This window comes from Passer domesticus, chromosome 3, assembly GCF_036417665.1.
Source record: "Passer domesticus isolate bPasDom1 chromosome 3, bPasDom1.hap1, whole genome shotgun sequence".
In the NCBI taxonomy this organism is placed as follows: Eukaryota; Metazoa; Chordata; class Aves; order Passeriformes; family Passeridae; genus Passer; species Passer domesticus.
In genome coordinates this window covers 106,658,190-106,677,385 of record NC_087476.1, presented here as the reverse complement: position 1 = coordinate 106,677,385, position 19,196 = coordinate 106,658,190, and the positions used below count along the sequence as shown (strand labels likewise).

Here is a 19,196-nt window from a genome sequence, read left to right as displayed (position 1 = left end):
CTTCTCCCCACATAACAGAGATGTCCTGGAGACTATGGCATCACTGAGTCTTTCTGGAGAGAGGACACATTTCAGAGAACGTATGACTACTTCAACAGTGAAGTAAAAATAAAAGCTGAGGCTATTTGGGAAGTGTGTGCATACATAAGACACGAAGTTTGAAACAAGCATTGGGGAAAAAACCCCATAATCATAGCCACAGATTTGATCATCACCCTGATTCACAAAAAAATGGTCTGTGTCACAAAGAAAACATGACAGTGCACATAATGATGAAACACTTACCCTGGAGTCCTTTTCCAGACGAAGCTTGTGTTGAAGGCTGCGTCTTCTCCTGGCTTTAGCAAGACCATTGTGATAAAAAAAGTATCCAGATTCTAAAAAAGGGAGCTGAGGAAGAAGAGAGGAGAAAAAAAATAATGGAGCTATCGGTTAATAAGGTTGACAAGAAACCTTCTACCTGTGCAGTGATTTAGGAATCTCCAACAAGACTTGTGAAGAGTTATACCAAAGAGCCCAAATCACTCTTGAGAATGCCACTTTTAAGTTATTTTTGAGAAGGGCACCCAGCAGCATTGAAGTTGTTTGCTACAGGTTTACAGTGCATAAATTCACTTGGATGCACTTGGTGCTCTTTCCACCTTACATTTAAGGTCAACAGTGCCAATATTTCTGACAGGCACCCCAAATCACAAGAGGAAGAATTTCTTATTTCCTGAAAAAGCCATAATAAAAGAAAAAAAAAAAATTGCAAAAGATTTGAAACTCCAGAGAGCATCCAAGAGAGCCTTACGTAAATGCTTTGCTGAGCTGTTGTAACATACCCAAACTGATGGAAGGCAGAAGGCAAAGAGATTTCCACTTTCAGAAAAATACAATACTTGGAGTTTCTTCTGAGCACCCCGAAATGGATCATACAAAACATATTAAGAAAACAGACAGCTCAGTGTTCAGGTGGGAACAGTGTTCTGCACCTTTAATGTCCAAGACATTTAAGGAGCAACCAAACACCTCTGCAGAGCTTCCCATTATTAAATGCATTTCTCTCCTCAGGACTGGCAGAGAGCAACTGGAAGGCTCACAGACATTTAACTTTTAGAAGGCTAAAAGACAGTGTTGGGAGAACATCATCCCACTTCCAGCACTTAATTAGGAAGCTCCACTTGAAACTCAAATGATCAGTTCTTTCCCCATTTGAACTTAATAGGGACATTCCAGTTGAACATTTAAATCTAAGCAACTAACTGCACGTTTTTAAACTAAGCTAGTCCTTGTAAAAGTTGAAAAAAATGGTTGGAAAGTTACACATTACTGCTATGAATACTTCAGCTTCAAAGGCTTGACTACCCTGCATGTAAAATACCTTTTTAAAAGAGATATTCTAGAACAGCTATGACAGCCTGTTCCTCTCCTTTTCATTATCTATACTTCATGATAACATAAACATCTTAGCAGGAGTTCAAAGTTCTTTACTGAAATACCAAGGCTGATGTCTAGATAGAAAAAATGTTGAGAGAACCTGGGCTGAATACAGGTAGCAGCATCATGCTGCCATAAAACAGATTCTGTTCTTGTATACCCATATATACAGTGCATAAATATAAATTACCTTCTATGAAATTACCTCCTGTTTCAGTCAATCTATCAGTATATCTGGTACACTGCCACAAACATAGTTTATACATGGAAAGCAGAGTGGAAATAGAAGATAGTGAATTCTGAAAGTTAAAAATCCAGTAATTCAAAAAATGAGTATGCAAGTTTGGGTTTTATTTTTCTACAAAGTACTTCTTTATGCTAATTGAAACATTTACTATCAATGAAATGAAAGTGTTTAATTTTCATGTTAAAATTTCATTCTGTATGATATACAAGCATGAAGTAACTTTAAAAAAATCAAAGCATTCTGTTCTGATAAAAAGACCTCTTTTAAAGTGTTTCTAAAAGGTTCATCAAAATCATTATGGTTCCCTGGAGCTGATCTGCATGGCTGACTGGAAAGCTTTTCTGGGTGAATAATCAGAATATTTAGCTTCAGCTCCACACACCTGTGAAAAATACAACAGCTGAGGTAGAAGGACAAAAAATACCATGAAAGCTCACAGTAAAGGCCACCAAAGTCTCCTGCTCTTCATATATATCCTCAGAGTCAGAGCTCTGAAAGTTCAAATTCTGTCTGGGTTTAGGTAATTGTTATAAAAAGCAGATTTACATTTAAACTTGTATCTGACATCTTTACCAACTGGGTGATCAGTTATTTACATAATCCAGAGTTTGGTAACAGATCTGGGTCTCCAGGAAAAGGCCCTTCCCCCACACTTAATACCTTATGCCTCAAAAACATGCAGGGGAAAAAAAATCTAAATAGGCAGATTAGTTACAGCTTGAAATCCATCCTGGTGTGCTATCCATTACCGTCCTTTGCTGTCTGTGGCCCACTTAGCCTTCTAATTCTCTCCATGAAATCAAGCTACTTTTCTTCCTTTTACTTCAGTGTCAACCATTAAAATCAAATCCAGTCAAATACTGATCTTGATGTTCTTCCATTAAATATTAGTCTAAGCAATTTTGAAGATATTTGGAAATATATAATAACAGATATTTGCTGTTTATTTTCCATATAAAGTTAGTTTCTAATACCTCTTAGCATGAAGCAATTATTGCATATAGCAAACTTTTAAAGCTGGTGTATTCAAGTTTGACCATAAGCAATTACAATTAGTACAACAATGACCAGATTTATGGACAAGGTCATAAGATTGACTAAGATTATTCCACTCTTTCCACAGTTATCCCAGTAATCTTTGAGGAACTCGGATATTTTATGGTTCACGTGGTTTTTCACACCAGATCAATTAAACCCAGAGGGAGACACCTAGGAAGGCAGCTCAGTGAGGCAATACCTGAAAGATTATGTGATCCAGCACTGTGGATTGTGAATAATTAATAGCAGAAACCAAGCAATTTTCATTAAGAATCTAAACCATGCACTAAATCCTTGTAATCTACAAATATATATTTGGGAGAAATCAGACACCAGGGAAAGGACCTAAAATGTCGTCAAGCTTTGAAGAGGATTTTGCACTGAGATCTGTGAATACCACAAAAAATGACTGAAACTTCCCATTCTGAGGGACTCCTGCTACAAGGAGGCCAGTAACTTATTGGCCCCAACCAAATGGAGGACACAGGCAGCTCACAGGAGGATTTACATTCCCACTATCAGCTACTCCAGGAAGCGTCTTTTGATTTGGAGCCACAGCAAAAGAGAAAATACTGAAATGAACAGTGCAAATAATGAAGTGAAATGAAAACAGATCTCCTGTACATAAAGACTTCGAAGTGCCATCAGCAGTATCTGCTCTTTAATGCTGTAGCTGTAAAGTTGGAATTGTTATGGAGTAAAATTCCTATTCTGGCAGCAGCAGGCTCAGCATGTACCGTGGAGCAATAATGCACTCAGCCTGGTGACTCAGGTTATTTTTGTAAGACAAAAGCAAAGCTTCCTGCCCTCAAAAAAACTTAGCAATTAAGTAAGATAACTAATTACTGGAAAGCACTTTAACATTCAAGTGAGGAGGATTACTTAGAATTAGAAATAGGCCTAGTTATTGCCTTGATGTATAAATATTGTCTATTACAAGGCACGACTGCCAGAATCTCAGGAATTACAAGCACTTCATTACTTGCAATAGTTGTATAAAAGTACTGGTGGAAAATGCATATAAACAAAACCAGAATCACAAATACAAAACAGCAAGTAGAGCAAAACATTTCATATCCACCTGTCTCCTTCTTTTCTTCATATCTGAAGTCTCCTTGTGGTTATTAATAAACACTTTCTGAAGCAAAAACGAAATGTGTTTAACCCTTTTCCTGAAGGATGTGGACCAGAAAATAACTTTTAAAAATTCAGTGATCAACTAAATGCAGCAAAGAAAAACTCCTTCAGTGGAAGAGGCTTAACTGAAAGCAAAATAGACTTGATAATCTTAGGGTCTTTTCCAACCTTAACAATCCATGATTCTATGAAAATGGCTAAAATGCAGCATTTGGTATGGAAAGAAGCGGGAAAGTTTCATATTGTTCACAGTTTTATTACCAGTATGTCTGAGGTATCTTAGCTGTTCTCAGGCTACTGCTGAACCACAGAGGTTGAGGTGTAATTATTACTGAAATAAAAATGAGTAAGTTAAATTCATGGTTCTCAACCTTTCTGCACTCTCCTCCTTACAGTCTTTCCCCAGAAAGAAAAGGGAGTGACTCTGCTGCCCTGGATGCCACTGCTGGGAAGAAGGGCTGTAAACACACAGCTCCAATTCTCCCCTGCCAGGCCCAAGCATTGCTCCTGAGAGATGCCATTCCCTGGTACTAAAAGGGAGAAAAAGACGGTCCACTGCTGAGCCCTCAACTGCTCTGAGCTGGAAAAATCAGGTATAAAGTAAAGCCTGTTCCTCAGAGACACCTGATCTAGGATGGGGCAGCACACAGAGATAGCTCCCCAGAGCTGATGGCTCCCATCCCATCTTGTCTACTTGACAGAGAAAATCAAACTGCTCTTCTTTCTTGGTCTTGCCTTGAACAACACGCACAGTGACACCAGTTGCAGTTTTGCCTGTCACAAAGCAAAGGAAATCAATATAAGCTGCAAAGCAGTGTGAAAGTTTAAAGAAAAGCCACAGAAAGACTAAAATCAGATACTGTTTCTCATTCTAAAACTGCAGGAAGTGAGACCACCTTGGGCAGAGCTAACGCAGAAAACAAGCATCACCATCTCCTACCAGAAAAGCCCATCTAGCAAAGGTATTATGAAGCAGCAATAAATTCTTACGAAAATTCCCAAGTCTAATTTAGTTGCCAGTGGCATCAGTACTTTATCTGGCTCTCAGGGAGAGGTCCAGCATTCACAGTCTGTCACTAATTTTAAGAGGTAATATAAAATACAAAAATAAAGATGAACATTGCATCCAAGGCTTATCTTTAATATAAAATTTTACTGGCTCCTTGTCTTTAACATTGCATTTTACTGGCTCACTACAGAGCTCTACATACATTATGGTGCCCACAAAAAGCTTAAGAACAGCCTGGATTGCCTCCTCTTGTTTTAATGGGAATTATCACTGCTCAGCCTTCCCATGCTGCCTTTCACACTGTTCCAGATAATGCAGAATCCCTACAGCACTCTGCTGACTTACGTGCATAATTTCCAACGATTTCTCCCCAATACTGTCATATTCTAAAACCAGTTTACTTTAATCTTCTGTTAAGTTACTAATGGGAAGAACAGTCTGCAACAACTTTCTTTTGAGCAAAATCATTTATAAATACAAGAAGGTAAATTTATAGCAAGTTATCACCTTCTTTGGTCACTAAAATCAGCATAAATGGATCTGTCAGTGAATGGGATTCACAGAAAGCACTCATTCAGCCAGGCTGACAAAGACCCTCCCCAGAGCTCCTTGCCTGCCTTAGTATGAATATGTGGCCATGGATGTGAGAGTTCAAACAAACACTGGTGCCAAAGGAAAAAAATATATATATACCCATCCTCCAAATAATAATTTAACTTTTTTTTTAAAGAAGCATAACATAAAACATCTCTCCCCACAGAGTCCAAGCACTGCCCAAGCATCACTCCTGACTTTGAAAGGAACCATAAATTGGCACAGGTGAGCCCTTTCATCCCATTACTGCTCAGTAATTACACCAGCAGAAAATATGAACTAAACCCAGTACAAATAAATGTATTGGATGGAAAGGCAAATACATTTGCGGGCCCCACAGGCCTCACACCTTCAGTTACCATTGTAAGTGAAGCACAAAGTACCTCACAGCAGAAATTAGAAACCTTTTTATCCCAGTTTCACCAAATGCACTGAGAATGCTTACAAATATTCAATATTAATTTTTAAACTCTCTTGCTCTAATTTTGCCCCACCCCAATTAGCATTAGGAATCATTTTACCTTTAAATACACCTTTAGATGGGAACTAAGACTGAAGTAAAAAACACTCACTCACGTTAGGGATAAGGGCCATGTAAGAGAAGAGCCAGCCAGAAACACCGCCGGCCTCAGGCACCAAAATGACACAGAACAAACCCCAACACTAAAGGATTAATTCAAACACTGGTAGAGAAATGTGAAATAGCAGAGAGGACTAAAGCTGCACTAGAGATCACCCAACACAAAATCCAGTCTACTGTGTCCCCACGGCCCCAGGCAAGGATTTCAGGATTTCCACTTGCTCATTTGTGTGCTATAATTACACTGAAGGCTCAAAATAAGGATCCCAGGTGGAGCCAGAGTTCTGCACAAGCTCCAAGCAACCACAAGGACTGGCACAGCCAGGCCCAGGTCTGAGTGCTATGATCCAGCCTTCTGGAGCAGTTCTCTCTGTACCTGTGTCCTAGCCAGCTGCCTCCACCAAAGTCTAATCTGCTTCCCTTGGCAAATCTGGCAGGTGGAGGGGTTATAGCCATACCTTCAACACTCCCAAAAGGTACATTTCATACGAAAACATCATCAGATCATGCTTGTGAAATCAATTCAGTAACACAAAGTGAAAATTTCTCTTACAAATTAATTCAAAAATGCCTGTCTTACACATTTTCATGTGTTTGCAGCTGTTTCATATAAATATCCAATCATCTCTTAAAGGAATCAGCAACTGGTGGTGAGATTAAGGGATCAAGACTAAGTAGAGAGATACAAAAGCCAATGGAAATATTGTAACACACATGATAACAAGGCCACCTGTTACTGTTATTGAGAATAGTGGTTATCCTGTAAGAACATAGCAACCCTGCTTCAAAAGTTCTATTACATCTCCAGCCAGCAAGGTCATTTCCCATGGTTTCTCAAAGGTTTCCTCACCTCCACAGCAAAATATCTTCTCCTCGAAAAACAGTGTAAAGCCAAAAGCAATGTCCAAAGAATTTGTAAAATATATGCCTTAGGATTTTATTTTATCCAACAGGATAAAACAAAGCCTTTTGCCTAGTCCCTCTTGCATGCAGCAAGAACAAGGTTAAACAGTCTCCTCAACAGCTGGACATGAGGTGTTTAATAAAAACCTGGAAGTAAATCAAACTTAACCAGTTGTGGACTGTGATTACACTTACATGTCCAAGCTGTCCACATGGAATTCATCTGAATGCCCTGCACAATTCATGGCAAAAGAGGCCCTTTCCAAGCATGATCCATCTCACTTATCTGAGGTGGCCATGTCAGAGCTGAGCCCCAGGAGCTCTTTCACTCTGAAGTCTGTAAGGGAAGCACTGCTGTTCAGGTAGCTCAATTCTGATGTTAAATGGCTACTGTCATTTTCTCATAAGTTTTGTTGTTAGATTACTCCACCCAGTGCTTCCAAGCAGTTACAAAACACTGCTCCATTGGCTTGGTTACAAGCTTGTGATAGTTGGAATTTGATCTGCAATTGAATGAATCACACAGGTGTAAGGTTTTACTGTATCTGTATCACTGTTAGGTTTGTCACTGAAAAGCTCCATCCTGCAAGCACATAAACCCATAAAAGTCATCAGTGACAATACTCTGGATTTACTGATAGTTTTATCAGTGAATCTGAGAAGTCATTTGACACTTTAAAAATGGTTTTTCTAGTTTATTGGAATGGATCTGTGCAGTTTAGAGAGTTTTATCTGTTATTCCCCAGTAACTGTAAACACCATTATCAATTCTACCACATGCCCTGTGGAAAGCAGGTTACTTCCCAGATTTCGAGGAGAATGTTGCTTATACACCAGACCCCAAATTGGACTGTCTGGCTTAACCCAGACTGCTATTACCTGGAGTAGGTGATTATTATTGTTGGCTGACAGGCTGAAGTAAAGGCTGAATAATCATCATTATGTCCTCTCACATAAATGGGGTGACTGTGGGTGTGTGTGCAAGAAGAGGATGCCAGAAAAGCTCTGGGCACCAGAAAAAATTCTGGAGTTCAGCACCAAAAAATGCTCACTGGAAGTGTCTACCAAGTGTGTTGTCATTTTTAGCAGCAACAAACTACCACTGGAAAAAGGAGACAACCTCTCCAATCATTCAGCTACACAACTCAATTACAACCACACAAACAACAGATAAACACACACATCATTTAGAATAATTAAGTAAATATGATTTCATGAGAAGGTGAATCAATTAAATTTTCTTAAAGCAGGTATGTGTTACACAAATTGTTTTTTACACAAAATGGGAGAATTTTACCATCCCATTAAAACAAAAACACCTCCACCCAATAAAAACAAAACAATAACAAAGCAACACAACAAAATAGAATAAACAAACACACACACATTCCCAACCATAAATAAACAAAAATGAGAAAAGAAGACAAACAGAAATCAGACTCCGGACATTCTTTAGAGAAAATTAGTCAGTACTTGACCCAGCTAATTAACCATAACTCATTTAGTCTGAGGCAGTCAGTGCTGCACTAATAAAGGGAGGAAAAAGGATGGTAATCAGAAGTGGCTTTGCCAGTTCTACGTTTTATTAACAAAGGTGAATAAAATTTTGGCTGTAAGTACCTGTCTCCTGCTTGGAGCCAGGGAGCGACTCAAGGTATCCTGTTACTTTTTTGATGTTCTGCTGTGTTTTCAAAGCATCTCTTAAGATGTTAATACTCTGAACAAGTTTTCACACCTCAAACGACCTTCTCTCCAAGATCATTCAACCCATGACCATTTCCTTTGCTATTTCCCTCTTGCTTCACATGGCAGCAACTCTGCTTTAGGACAGAACCAGAACTAAATTTTCAACGACATGAGTTTCAGTATCTTTTTCATTAGGAGAATCTTGGGCAATCAGAGCTGTAACATTCTTGTTTCAGTTGCGTCCCCTGTAAAATGCCATACTCCTACAAGCACTAGTTTAGTTATTTTATTTATTGATAGGATTCAATTAATGTTTGCACAGTATTATAGACTGTGATATGAAACTCTCAACTGTAAAATGCCAAGTGCCATTGCAGACATATATTAATGGGTATATCTACACATGTAATATATCTGTGAGAAATCAGGCACTTCTTTAACAACAACTATTTGTTAAAATTTAAGCAATAGAAGATGGAAATCTCTTCTTCCTATCAGAATATCTTCCTTAGAGAAAACTCATAAGAAACATTGCAGACTCAGTCTGCAAATTTAAATGGCCATGGTACGCTTCTGAGATAGATCAATATTGCTGACAGCAATTAGCACTGCTTGTAAAAGGCCACTTTGCCTCACTCCTGATTTACAGCCCATCTCTCCTTTCAAGCATGCAACCAAACAGGTTGACTACTATTGTAGCATAGGAGCCTGGCATCACATCAGCTTCAGAAACACAGAGACAAAAGCCATGAGCTAAAGTGTGCTATTTAAAAAACAATGTTCAGATGTAGCATGCCCCAGACACAAAATACCAGTACTTAAGCCTCACCAATGAAGAAGGGCAGCAAGTTGCTAAACACTGAGGTCCTGATTCTCAGTAAGGCACTTGGGCATTATTTTTAAGTCTACATTCATGTAACAAAGTGGCTACATAAACATGTGTGCAAGTGCTTACTTAGCTCATGCAGCATCTAAAAGCAGAGTCAGGAACTCAAGCCTGAATGAAGTAGAGTGCTAAGAGCAACTCAGAGCAAAAATTAGTTGGTTACTGACAAGAGTTACTCAAGAAGGCACAGAAGATGTGAATTGCTCTAATGCAAAGATGCTAGCTCTTACTGACACTTCAAGAAGATCTGACCTCTCTTGCAATTCAAAACCTTTACTCTTTCCTTTTTACTCCGTGTCTGTTTAATGCTAGGCTGCCAAGCAAGAGCTGATAAACAGAAAATGCTTCACAGAGAGGTTTCTGTTACTACACCACACTGAAAAAGTCTTCCAGTTGCCAGAGAAGCACTCAGTTCCTTCAGAAAAATATGTGCTTTATGGGAGAGAAGCCCATAGGTAACAATTAGAAACAACTGTGACATTAAAGGACAGAAGGGTCATACTGTTCCTCCTTTTATTTATTTATTTATTTTACCATAAGGTAGTATGCTTGAGAAAAGCAGGGGAAGGAAGCCTCAAGAAAAACATTTTCAGCAGAGCCAAAGAAAAGACATTTTGGAACACTGCTGTTTTCCTTATTTTTGTAAAGTTTCGATTCTGCTGGGAGGAAATCAAGTCACTATCCTCACTACCACAAGATCAGGTCAGAGGCAAATCCTTTAGTCATGCCACCACAACCTGGAGAGAGCTCCTGTTGACTCTTGACAAAAAAGCGTAATGGTCACTTCACAACAAGGAGCAGCTGCTCTGAGTGGGGTCAAGAGCTCTGTGGTAGACAGAAGAAAAAGCATGACTTAAACCTAGCAATAATGATGAGAAAGGAAAGCAAACAGCAACACCCAACACCACCTCTTACCCTTCCTCCCAGGGCCTTGCTCACTGACCTTTCAGGCATATGATAAATAAGACTTTTACTGCCAATTAATAAATGATAGAAGTCTATTGCTGGCAGAAATTGTTTTCAGTCCAGCATGTGCATATATGTTAACTTGCTCCGATGACATTAGTCAAGCAAGGAAAATGTAGCAAAGGAAAATTTTAATTAATCACTCAGCGTTTCAGCCTTCAGAGCCTGAAAAACGGGTTTTTCTAGCAAGGTATAATATATTTAACATGAATAATATATGTTCAGTTAGAAGGGGGGAAAGGGATTTTACAGAATCACACTGTTTTAATCTTCATGAAAAGAAAGAAAAATATCCACTTGCTTTTCTGACATGGTTCTATTCTGAACTATATCTTAATTGTAGGAGAAATTGAATGGTTTTACAGTTAAGAGATGAAAAGTACATTTGCCTGTGAAGTTTGGGGGTTTAAATGGCAATATAAAAATTAAAATATGGAAATGCTGTCAAGATGATGTCGTAATCCACAACCATCACTCCATCAATGTTAGCAGCCAATTCTTCCAAATGTGCAAATGCGTTCCAGTTCTGATTTTTGATACTTCATTCAAATTCTGAACTGACAGTTCCACTTTACAACTGGCTCTAAGTAACTTCTAAACAGCTAAGTTCAGCTGAAACACTGTTCTAAAATTAATTGGTACAGGGAAGAAGAAAGTCCCCATGGGACTGATGGGAATCCAACAGTCATGGTTATAGCTAATTCACTATATTTGGCTGCAGCTAAAAGCCTTAAAAAGAAGCTTTTGCTGCCCTTAGTGTTGCACAGTAGGTGACAGAGACAGTACTCACCCACAGAGCAGATTTCAGAACCGCACTCCTCCGTTTCACTGGCTTTTCATAAAGAATGAGTAGGTAGAAAGAAGGATCCTTTGTCATCAGGAAAGGGAAGGCTATATTCCATCTCTTTTACTACCCATACAAGGAAGAGATTTACCTCTTTGGCTCTAATTTTGTATCCAACAATTATCTGAAACAGCAAATTTCTCTACTTAATAATAATAATATTTAAATAGATATTTGCTGGGTTTCAGGTTTTCACAGATTGATTCTTTGGAGAAAACTGCTCTGACATATTACCACCTTATTCATCTGGAAGCAAACAATCTAGTTCAGTCATGAGTATCTGGGATACATGTGCCAACTGGTTTGATGTAAACACTGAGGTCACTATTACCATTTGCTTTCTATGGACAAAGTAGTTAAGAACATAACATTTCCACAGAAGTCTTGTTTGAGAAGGTAGGTAACACAGGACAATGTCCCAGCTCACTCCTTGTGAAAGAGCTATTACTACTCAACTTATTTATTTATAATCACAGTATATAAATGGAGAGTGGCCAAGCTCATAATTTCTAAGTCCAAGCTCCTGCTACTTGCTGAACAACAACCAGCACAGCTGAGTTACACTGCTGAGCTACTGTCACAAATCTATGACCAAATTGTATTTCACACTGCATGATAAACTGTGTGTCATGGCCACTCAGAACTTCACACAGTACACACCAAATTCAGCTCTCTCTGGGACGCTGCTTTCTGTCACAAAACATGGCCTGAGCCTGCTGAGCTGAAATTAAATCTCCATTTCAGTAGCACAGGGTTTGCCTTTTCAATGAACTTATGAGATTTAAATGCAGAGTTTGCCTTGATTTACAAGAGCAACACACTAGACTTTGACAAACACTTGAGCAGTTCAGCTTCCTCCCACCAGAGGCTATAGGTGGATGGAAGTGTTGAGCTGCTCACTGCAATATTTATAGCCACCATGCAGCAGCATCCTGTAGAGACCTGACCCATTTAATTATCTGAAAAAGTTGGAAAAAAAAAAAAGAACAGGGTTTCTGATGACTGGAATAACATTGCAGGACAAAGGTAAATTTTACATCTATTAACAGCACTGGATTTGCTACTACCACTCACACAGAAACTACCCACCCATTCTGTGGGCTGGAATTGCACAAAAGGGTTTCCCAGCTATAAAATTTTAATAAGAACTGGCATAATTTATCATTCATTTTAACAATTTGGCTTGATTTCCAGCTCACAGAATATTCCGTGAGCATGGACATTTCTCAGAACATACTAGTGGAATCTACCAGATAAATTCTACCCACATTTTGGCAACTACTTTGCAACTGCTTTATTACAAACATTTGAAACTTGAGTTGCATGTGTCAATTTTAACTGAATAACTCCACCGACTGATGAGGTTAAGGGTCATATGCAAACTTCTATTTAGCTACTCTAAGCAGTAACTATTACCAGCATAACTATTCCAGGGAGTCCAGAAGCTCTTATGTTGCTGTTGCTTTTGCTTGGTTTTGTTTGTTTGTGTTTTTTGAAATCAACATGGTCTTCTTGTTAAAAGCTCCAGTGGAAATTCAATTTCTGCTAATATTGTTCTGACTTGAAATGAACGAAACACGTCAGTACTCCTACACTGATAGTAACAGCACTGCAATTGGGTTTGTTTCCCCACTTTAACCACATCAGTATAGTCACAGCAGTAAAAGTTTTCCTAAGAGTGGTGGGGTCTTACATCTTGTCACCTGGCATGTTTTGTGAAGAAGATAGAGGCTATCTTTCACCTTGACACAAGAGCTGGGTTTTCAAAAAGATAACAAAAAATTTCAAACACCTCTGTCCTTTTCTGAAGGAGACAAGCAGCAGACTCAGTCCCCGGGACCATTTGCCTGCTAATAAACAAATGCCAAGGATGCCCAGCACTCTGGGTTTAATGGCAGGAGATGGACTAGTGCACAGCATGTTCCAGTATGCTGGGATCACAGCATTCAGGGAATGCTGTCCATTTCTTACACGTTTTCTTCTTGACATGGGCAAAACTAAATACAATGTAAATTAAAACCAATAATTGCACATTCCCCATTGTAGCATAAAAAAAAAAAGAAAAAAAAGTAAAAAAAAGTGAAAAAAGAACTGCACTTTGATGCAGCTCCTGGGTCTCTACCACATGTTCTATTTTGCAAATGGTTCGAAACAATATGGAATAAATAAAATTATAAATGCAGGCAGCTTTATAAACTGAGAGAATTCCATAATTCTCTGTTTACTGAGCTGTAGTTCAGGAAAAAAAAAAAACAAAAATCTGTAAAGGTAGGGTTTAATCTGCATGTTTTGCCAAGAAACAACTACACCACATATTCAAAACAATGAAGCAATTACAGTGGGGATCTACAGTAAGGGAGTGTAACCTTATTGTTTTACATTCAAACAAGTGTAAAATCTGACAAGGTAATTATTTTATAGCTCAAACAGAACATGCACTACCAGCAAACAGTCTGAGTCTCTGGTAGAGAAGGAGTTTTACAGAAACTGGGTTAGGGATGTGCTTGAGTCTGTGGTTTACAGATCTTCTTGATAATTTACAGCTTTCACGTGCATAATTGATTACATTTAAGTAATAGGAATTTTTTTTGTTTGCTCCAAGTTAGCTAGTGTTTGCTCCTGGAGCTGTTTATGCATCCAAGGCAAAACACAAAGTATTAAAGTATTAAAAAAAAAAAAAAAAGGCAAACATCTATTTGCCAGATTTAGAGGTTGATCTGTACAGGAGGGCATTTTATGGATTTAGTATGTGCATCCCAGGACGAAATGTTCAGGATCCCTGACAGAAATCCCAGCAAAGTGCTCTCAAGGCTGTGAACTCATCATTCTGCCTCTTGGTCTGCCTTCTAAACCACATCAACTCCCACCTCACAGGCTCCCTGCCTAAATGCAGGGAAGTGGGTTGCTGCAGTAAGAAATATAGCTTCTTTATCTGTTAAGTTTTGCTTTTGATATATCTGTATTTATGCAATGCAAAGGAAAAAAAAAAAGCAAACAAGAAAACCTGAATGCTCACAGTGTTTCATCAAGAAATTACTGGTTGGTTCCACAAAGCCTGGTCCTCAACCAGCAGCCTCCTAAGCAAAAAACAGGAAGCAAAGCACTCACAGCTGTGAGAGGTAAGACTGAGTTTTGCAAGATTTAGAGGGATAAGGGATCAGGTGATACAAGGAAAAAAATAGAGCAGCTTTAGGCAACACAAACACAAAGTTCTCCACATTTTCAAATCCATGTTTGGATCTTATTTTAAAATCTGGGGCCACTGAATGCTAGCTGTTTAAAACCCTTCACCTCAATGCAAAATATTTAGCTTTCTAGTTATGGTGGCATTTTGTGGACTGTCTCAGTGTCGCTGTTGTTGATGAAATGGAAAGAGATGCCTAAACTCTGATCTCCAAATAGAAGACCTTTCTAAATGCATCTTCCACCTCTCCTTCTTAGAAATTAATTGAAAATTGCAAGGCAAGGTCAGAAAGCAGCTTTTTTCAGCCTGCATTAAGAAATGTATTCTGGTGACAACCGTGCCAAGAGGCAAATTAATCAAATGGGGGGAAAAAACCCAATCAAAACCAAAAACTTGTTCTTTCTGCAGTTCTTGCAATATTAGGGGGGCATTCTCACAACTCCTGAATGCTCAAAGATGGTAAGACTAACCCTTTTAAGAAAAAAGTATGTTTTATTACAGTATCTGTTTCACCAGAAATACACAGAATCAGTTTTAGCAGGTAAAAATGTACTGAAAAATTGCAAATATTAAAATAAAAATCAAAAAGCACAATCAGCATTACAAAGATGTCCGTATTCAGGATTAATTCAGGGATGATTAAAGAAAAATGGACTATTCTTTTTGACACGTTAGGATCCTAGACCTAAACAAAAGCACCTGTTTATGTAAGCACCAAGCCCTTCTCAATCAATTCATCAAACACTGAATTTAAAGCACACATTCAGCCTACCTGACATCTTGTAGGGGTTTCAGAATGATGGTAGGAAGCATGGCCAAGGAATCAATTAGAAAGCACATCATGCAATCCATAACATCAATCTTAAAGGCAATGCCTTCTCATGCATTTCTACAGAAATCTGCTGTTAAGTAAACGTAATATGCACTTGCTCAGAGATTGCTTGTTTTTGGGGAAAAAAAAGTGCACTAAAAATACATAATTTAAAAACCAGCTCCCATAAAGTCATGTTAAAAGAGATCTGTGATACCTTAAAGGCATAAAAGGAATCTTTCTCATACAGATCTTAAATTCACACACAATAAAAAAAGAAGAATCTGCTCTTGTGTTCCTACACTGCACTGAAATAAAGGTGATTATTTTCAGACCATGGCTCTTCTCCAATATGGGCAAAGTTAACTGGATTTGTTTTAAGTAAATAACGCAATATATCATCCAAGCAGCATGTGTCATTGAAGTAGCTAAAAGACCACTTCTCTTTGTGATGTAATTTGGGAGTGGAGGGGGTATGCTGGTATTTTTTGAATATTTCATTAGACAGCATATCTGCACACAGTAGTTTCCCTCGAGAGCTTCCCACTAACAGCTCTGTGCTTCTCTACACGGCCACGTTCAACTTCCTGCACTGTCGATATCGCCATGAAAGCTGAGTCTGCAGACTGTAGGCTGCTAGACAAGCCTGACGATAGCAAAACAGAGAGGAGATTCTTCAGCAGTACTGAAGAGCCACTGGCATAAATGATACATGCTTTTATTGGCAGCCAATTATCGCCACCCAAACCCCGTAAAGAACAGAGATTGCTATCAGCCTCTCACGGATTGTCCTCAAACACACCCAGTAGTGTCAAACCCTACCAACTTTTCCTCTTCCCTAAAATTACTGCCTTACAGAAAGCAGAGTGCTATTTCCTATTACAGCTGGGGAGGAGAGGTGGCAAGCTTTTCAGGGATTGGGATAGTATAACCCAGAAAACTTCAGACAGTATGTGCTGAGTACAGGAGCCAGTGCAGCCACCCGCTGCCCCACGCCATGAGCACACACACATCACACCATGGCTCTGCTGGACTTCAATCCTAGAGACACCCGTGCCCACAGCCTCCCCACAGCCAGTCCTGGAAAGCAGGTACTCCCTCTCCTCTTGCACACCCGAGGGACTTCCCTCCAGCTCAGCTGAGCTACAAGGCTGACTTCCATGAAGAATGTCTCCTAACGGGGCCGAGGCATGCTGGGGAGAGGCATGGTAGAGGATTCAAACAGCCCAGAAGCCACATTTCTCCATCCTACAAAATCCTCTCTCTCTCCCTGTCTCTTCCCCACTTGGACCACAGGATCATTTGAAAGCATCCAGCAAAAGTCATACGAAATTGATCTATCCTTATAAGGCCTTATCAGTCAGACAATCCCAGGAGAGGAGGAAGGGAACACCATCAGGAAGAGACTCGAAGAGGAAAACTGTTAACCAAAAAGCTGTATCTAAATGTCATATAACAAAACCTAATGCACACAATTAATCCTTTCCCAAATGTATCAGCAGCTATCTGTCACTATCATGACAAGGCTCTGTGCCTAAAACAAAAGCATCTTATCAGAGCAGGAATTAGCTGTGGTCACAGCAACAATGATCTTGTCCTCATTGCTCTAACAAGCTCCCACTGGAGTTGAAACGAGGCAACTCAAGGGAGGGAGCCTCACTTGATATGTTTGTATAATTTTTATTTTTAAATCGAGGTTTAAAGCCATTTCATTCATTCAAGTTCAGGGTGCTATTATTATTCATTTCCTTGGATGCAGGACCAGGCATCATTGCATAACTGCCAGGAAAAGGAAAAAAAACAAACGAGCAGCAGCAACACTCACAGCCCGCTTTCCTTTCGCACCCCTCTAAGCAAGTCTGTCAGGAACTGTATTGACCAGGGCATTCTATCAGCCTCTCCCTGTTTTCACCCCAGGTCTTACTGTACCCTAAAATATTTAGAGGTCCAATTATTACCTGAATGGGAGAGATTTCTAGCAGAAATCTCTGGAGCCAGGAGGGGACCTGTCACTCTGGCTACGCTTGATTTCCTAGGACCTCAGGAGGGAAAACAACCTCCAGTGGCACTTGAAGTTTCCCAACTTACATTTTTAGTGAAAAGCGTTCATTACTTATCATGGGGTCATCCTATTTCTCTAGGAGAATAATAGGGGCATTAAGAGCCCACCAGCATGAAAAATTGAGTGTCAAACCCCCTATGAAATCTTCTATTCAAATTGTGTGCAGGCTTCTCCATGGAGATGAGGCTTTCCTTTTCCCGCAGGTGCTCCGAGCCGCTCCAGGCGCGCTCGGGAAGCCCTGGGCGGCAGCCCCAGCCCCGCAGGGTGGGAGCTCCTCCATGGCAGGATGTTTACATAGTAAGTCAAAAGGCACCGAGTCACCATGTGGGAAACTCCGCTCTCCCTCCAAGACAACCACCCAGCTGGACCAACGCCGAGGAGCACCTGCAGATGCTCTTGGCACCGCTATTCCTCCAAGCCCCGGGAGAAGCGGGAATTGCCGCGGGTGCAGCGGGACGCGCTCCGCACCGTGCCCTCCCGCAGGTGAGCGGCGGCCAGCCCGGCGCCAGGGCCACCCCGGCATGCCCACGGCAGACACGGACCCCGCCTGCCCGAGCCCAAGGCGAGGCACCGCGGAGCTCCGAGCCCGCGCGGGGCGCTTACCTTGCGCACCCCTCCGAAGCCGTGCTCCGCCGCCACCCGCTCGGCCTCCGCCTGGTCCCCGCCGCGCAGCTCCACCAAGAAATGGTTGCTGTAGACGGCTCCGCGGGCCGGGGCGCCGAGGAAGTGCAGGAGAAAGAGGAGGAGGAGGAGGAGGGAGCCCCGAAGCAGCGGCGGCCCCGGCGGCATGGCCCCGCGCTGCGCGCCCGCGGAGGCAGCCCGCCGGGCGGGCGGGCGAGAGGGGGAGCGCCCAAAGGATGGCAGGGGAGGAGGGCGGAAAAACCAATTCAACCGAATGGGAGCGGCAGAGGCAAGAGGAGGGCAGCGCGGGGAGCACCGGCCGGGCGGCGCGGATGCGCGCTCCACGGCGGCCGAGGGGCAGCAGCAGCAGCCGGGCGGGGAGGGGGGGGACGCGCCGCGCTGCCAATCATGGGGGGGAGGATCGCCTCGGCCCCCCTTCCTTCCCTCCCCGCTCCCGGAGCGCTCCGCACGCCTCCCCGGCACCCCACCCACGCTGCGCTCCCACCTTCCAGAGCCCTGCCCCTGCAAAGCCGCACCCCCCGGCTGCAGCGCGCAGCAGCCCCCTCCTCGCTCCAGCCGAGCCGAGCCGAGCCGAGCCGTGCCCGGACCCTCCGGCTGTGCCTGCTGGGGGGAAGGTCGCCGAGGGGAGGCAGACACCCCGAAGCTGCAGTCTCTACGCGGGTGGCTGTAGGGACTGGAGAACGAAAGACTTTGGCGAAACCCTGACCCTCGGGACTGGCGCCCAGCTTCTCTCTTCGACCCAGCGAACACAAAATATCTGGAGTTCCCCCCAAACCTCCCGTTCTAGCCAGAACCCTGCCCCAGCTGCTCACAGGGCCGTTAGCAAACCTGCCCTTTATCTCTCTTTTTACAAAAGCAAAAGGACAGGCAGGTGGTTAAGCAGTGATAGTGCAAAGCCAGGGGAAAACCTCAGGCCCAGGGCTCCTCACTGACTCTGTCTGTACTGCCAGGATGCTCAGGGGCATAAAGGTGTCCAGGCTCCCTGAAAAATCCCCAAACAGTTTGCAGGGGATGACTGACGGGAAAGTACCTGGGCCTTCCCTGTGCTGAGACAGCCGAGCATTGAGAGTGTTCCGTGCACAGGTGGGATTGCAGAGGTGGCAGCACCTAAAGAGAACGGGAGCTCGGTTCTGTAAGTAATCTGCCATCTGCTATGATTGGAAAGGAACAGTACAGGTTGTGCAAGTT

At 41.7% G+C, this 19,196-nt stretch overlaps 1 protein-coding gene across 3 annotated transcripts in view; it reads right to left on the bottom strand.

The window, feature by feature from the left end:
- Positions 1–18,780, bottom strand: part of PCSK2 (proprotein convertase subtilisin/kexin type 2) — a 98,418-nt gene extending 79,638 nt beyond the window's left edge. The window contains exons 1-2 of one of the 3 annotated variants that reach the window (XM_064414891.1): positions 17,970–18,780; positions 286–390 (exon numbers count right to left, since the gene is read on the bottom strand). In XM_064414891.1, coding sequence (XP_064270961.1) covers positions 286–390; positions 17,970–18,155 — 291 coding nt within the window. In that variant the 5' untranslated portion in view covers positions 18,156–18,780. The remainder of the gene's footprint in view (positions 1–285; positions 391–17,969) is intronic. The other 2 variants (XM_064414892.1, XM_064414893.1) reach the window with 2 other exon arrangements.
- Between the last annotated feature and the right edge of the window lie 416 nt (positions 18,781–19,196).